At 38.5% G+C, this 4064-nt stretch overlaps 1 protein-coding gene across 1 annotated transcript in view; it reads left to right on the top strand.

Moving 5' to 3' along the window:
* The window catches only part of si:ch211-264f5.6 (carcinoembryonic antigen-related cell adhesion molecule 1), a 34829-nt gene that overhangs the window by 14290 nt on the left and 16475 nt on the right, over window positions 1-4064 (top strand). The window contains exon 5 of the mRNA XM_032519839.1: window positions 622-906. Within this exon, the coding sequence (XP_032375730.1) occupies window positions 622-906 (285 nt within the window). The remainder of the gene's footprint in view (window positions 1-621; window positions 907-4064) is intronic.

Below are 4064 nucleotides of genomic sequence, written 5' to 3'. Positions count from 1 at the left end.
TGATGACGATGTAACTCTACATTGAAATATTAGTCACTGTCATGCACCTTAAAAAATAAAAAAATATCTGAGTATCATGTGGAAAATGTGCTTAGGGTATCCAAAGTAAAAGTACTCAATGCAGACATATCCTCCCATGTTAGAAACTGGAAACAATCCAAACAGTTGTGTGTCTAATGGTCTAGTGTTATAATGTCTTATATTGTTGGCTAGTTTAATTTTTAATGAAACATCAGATTTTATGAACTACATTTCTAGTCAGAATAATGTGGTGGAGTCCTATATAAAGGACAATGTTTCTCTCTAAAATGTAGCAGAATAGAAGTAGAATGTAGCATGAGAAGAAAAGACTCACGTAAGGTACAATTACCTCAAATGTGTACAGTTAAGTACAAGTACAGTACTTTGGTGAATGTACTTAGTTACATTCCACCGCTAATTGTAAGTAATATTGTTATCGCAATATTCAAAAATGTTATCAATTGTCTTGGTCGTGTCGAGCTTTGTGTGGATTCCTTCAGCTGAAAAGATGATGACAATCACAAGATGAAAATCCCGACCACCATCTAAATTACACTAAAGTTGAACTTTTTCCCTTTTTCACGTCTTGCTGCTCCACAGACGGACCCGAAGCGGTCACCATTACTCCTTCTCCTCCGGGCCTGGGTCCCGTCATCAGCTCCCAAACCAACTTCAACCTGTCCTGCTCCGCCACCTCCAATCCGCCCGCCAACTTCGCCTGGTTCTACAACCGGATGATGCTGGAGCACTTTGGTCCCGTCCTGACTCTGGAAATCATACGTGCACATAGATTCGGGAGCAAAGAGGGAGAATACACGTGCAGGGCCCATAACGCAAAGACCGGCCTCGACATCCCTTCTCCTGCCTTTTCCTTAGCTGTGATGGGTGAGTAACCTTTATTTAGTTTATGTAGCTCCAGTACAAATACTGCGGCTAAACCATCTCAACAACAGAAGTTGTGAAGATGATGGATCCTAACTCTAGTGATCTACTGACCTTCCCCTCTAGCGCCACCGCGAGGTTGACGACTGATACATGGATTGTCATGTAATTTGATGTAAAAGAAACCAAACAAAAACGGCAATTAAATCATTTCAATTTGAATCATATCTTCAAATCATAACAGAAGTTGTCTAGGACTAGAGCAGTGGTGTAGTCTACGTGATACGCAGATATACGCAGTATAAACACTAAGAAATATCCAGGATTTCCATATACCCACTTAACAACATACTTTTCATTATATTTTTTATTCGCATAGGCTAAATAAAAGTTTTTCCACCATAAATTTGTGCAAAAAAGTGTATCTGAATGCCGGAAATGGGGCAAGGACACCCAGAAATATGATTCATAATATCAATAGCAGTTGGCATGATGCACAGTGGCAAGTCTAGTAACAATAAAGATAAAGTATCTATGACTAATACTATTAGTAGTAGCAGTGCGGGTGCAACCACAATCCGAGGACATTTGCGTAACCAAGTCACAGAGTCCATGGTAGAACTTCAGACATTATCACAAAGTCATGGAATACGTGTGACTGGGCACCTTTAATATACAAAAAACCCAGAAAGGACAGTAAGAAATATAAAATACATACTGCTAAGTACAAAGTATAACAATACAAAAGATTTTACAAGTTTAGTCTGAGATTTAAGATTTAGGACGCATGCATTACATTGTAATTGTCCTTTTGAAAGCAATAGCTCTGAAGAGATTCACTGGTAGACTAGAATATAAATACTGTTAAGTACACAGTATAACAGTACAATAGATTTTACAATTTTACAATAAATATGTAATAGCAATTGAAGAAAGGGAACGAATAGTGCATTATCAGTATAGTCTGAGATTTAAGACTTAGGACGCATGCATTACATTGTAATTGTCCTTTTTAAAAGCACTGATAGACCAGAAAACTCACATATAACTTTAAATGACAACGACTGTACAATCTGTAAATAATAATCTGTACAAGTGACACAAATGTGATGTTTTATGGGGATATTTCATTTCAACAGCTGTGTATTTTGAACGTTTCAGAAGTTCAGTTGAACTCCACTAACATGCAACTGGGGCGGAAAATGCAAACTGAAACTGTCTTCTCTCAGTGACATACCTTCAAGGCAGGATACTGTCAACATGAACTCCCATTATATTAGTCAAACTACCTGCACGTACCGGCCGCAGCGACCCACAGCACAGGACTCGCCGTTTTGTCTTTTTTAAACCGGTGAGGTGGTGAAACGTTGTGTAACACACAGAGAATTCTGCAGAAAGTTCAACAAGAGCCTCCCTTGGCTGTCGGTAGTTTTGGAGGATGTTATTTTCCAGTTGGCTGCAGACTGTGTGTGTGTATGTGTGTGTGTCTGTGTGTTTATCTCAAAAAGAGGGAGTACTTTCAATATTGATTCATATGTCAGCTATTTCTCAGGTAACTGAGTCATGAGTCACATTTACTTGCGTAAGGTGAGGAATTTTAAATTAAAGTTTAAAATGAAGCTCACATACTGTTAAAAATGTAACACATCCAAAATCTACTGTTGATAAATTTATTGGATGAAAACCCACAACATGGAAGAATGTTTTAAAGCTCGGGCTGCGGCCCACCTGCGACACCGCCGCGGCCGGCCAGGGGGTCCCGGCCCACACTTTGGGAAGCACTGATATAAATAATACATTTATTATACAAAATATTACATATTTATACATGTATACTAAGCATTTTAGCTACAAAAATGTCCTCAAGGATGATCCAAGTTCTATCTTACCTTAAACATCTCAGAGTTTCTCTCGCTTGCTTATCTAGTTTCAGTTTTCTGAATCTGTCATCTACACACACACACACACACACACACACACACACACACACACACTTCTTTGAGAACACCTGAAAGGCTGCAGATAGACGCTTAAAGCAGGAGAAGTGTGTGTGTGTGTGTGTGTGTGTGTGTGTGAGAGAGAGAGAGAGAAACCTGCTGGGTTGGAGTTGGATGGTTTTACATTATACCCTGAAGACTTTCTGTGTTTTCTTTCTGGATGACAACAGAGAGGAGGAGGAGTTTGCATGAGAAAGGAAATGTCGTGAATGATAGGTGGAATATTTCAGCAGCAACGGTATTTCATCTATTCTAAGGATCTTCCACAGAAGGATTAGTTTGAGGAAACCCGATACCACAGCTGAGAATAGATCAGAGTGTGTCTATCTAGTAGAAGTGTCTCACAAATAAGGAGTGGTTTGAAGGTAACACTGAATAAAAGAGGAGTTACAGTTGTGCTCATAAGTTTACACACCCAAGCTAAAGTTGACTAAAAAGAGAAATAAAAAAACATCTTTTGGAAATTGATATTAATGCGTGTATTGTGTATACTTATGCCCCTGTATTTTAACATAGGGGGTGTATACTTATGCCCCTGCATTTTAACATAGGGGGATGTATACTTATGCCCCTGTATTTTAACATAGGGGGGTGTATACTTATGCCCCCTGTATTTTAACATAGGGGGTGTATACTTATTCCCCCTGTATTTTAACATAGGGGGGTGTATACTTATGCCCCTGTATTTTAACATTGGGGGGTGTATACTTATGCCCCCTGCATTTTAACATAGGGGGGTGTATACTTATGCCCCCTTGTATTTTAACATAGGGGGGTGTATACTTATGCCCCCTGTATTTTAACATAGGGGGTGTATACTTATGCCCCTGTATTTTAACATAGGGGGGTGTATACTTATACCCCCTGTATTTTAAGAAAGAACATTTATTTATTTACATTATTTATTCACAAAGAAAATTGGTGTCCTGAAAGGTTGGATTTTTCCTTTATTTTTTAATTAAGGCATTAAGATAAATTTCCAAAAGATGTTTTTTTTTATTCCTCTTTTTAGTCAACTTTATTATGGGTGTGTAAACTTATGAGCACCACTGTATTCTGATGTTCAGAGAGACACTTTGGGTACAAGCTTGTGTGTGTGTGTGTGTGTGTGTACCCACGGTTATCTCCCATGTTCAATAATTGAATAAAGCTGCATTTAATCTA

The sequence above is a fragment of the Etheostoma spectabile genome, chromosome 7 (assembly GCF_008692095.1).
Source record: "Etheostoma spectabile isolate EspeVRDwgs_2016 chromosome 7, UIUC_Espe_1.0, whole genome shotgun sequence".
In the NCBI taxonomy this organism is placed as follows: domain Eukaryota; kingdom Metazoa; phylum Chordata; class Actinopteri; order Perciformes; family Percidae; genus Etheostoma; species Etheostoma spectabile.
Note: the sequence above shows the minus strand (reverse complement) of the source record. Positions and strands in the feature narration are given on the sequence as shown.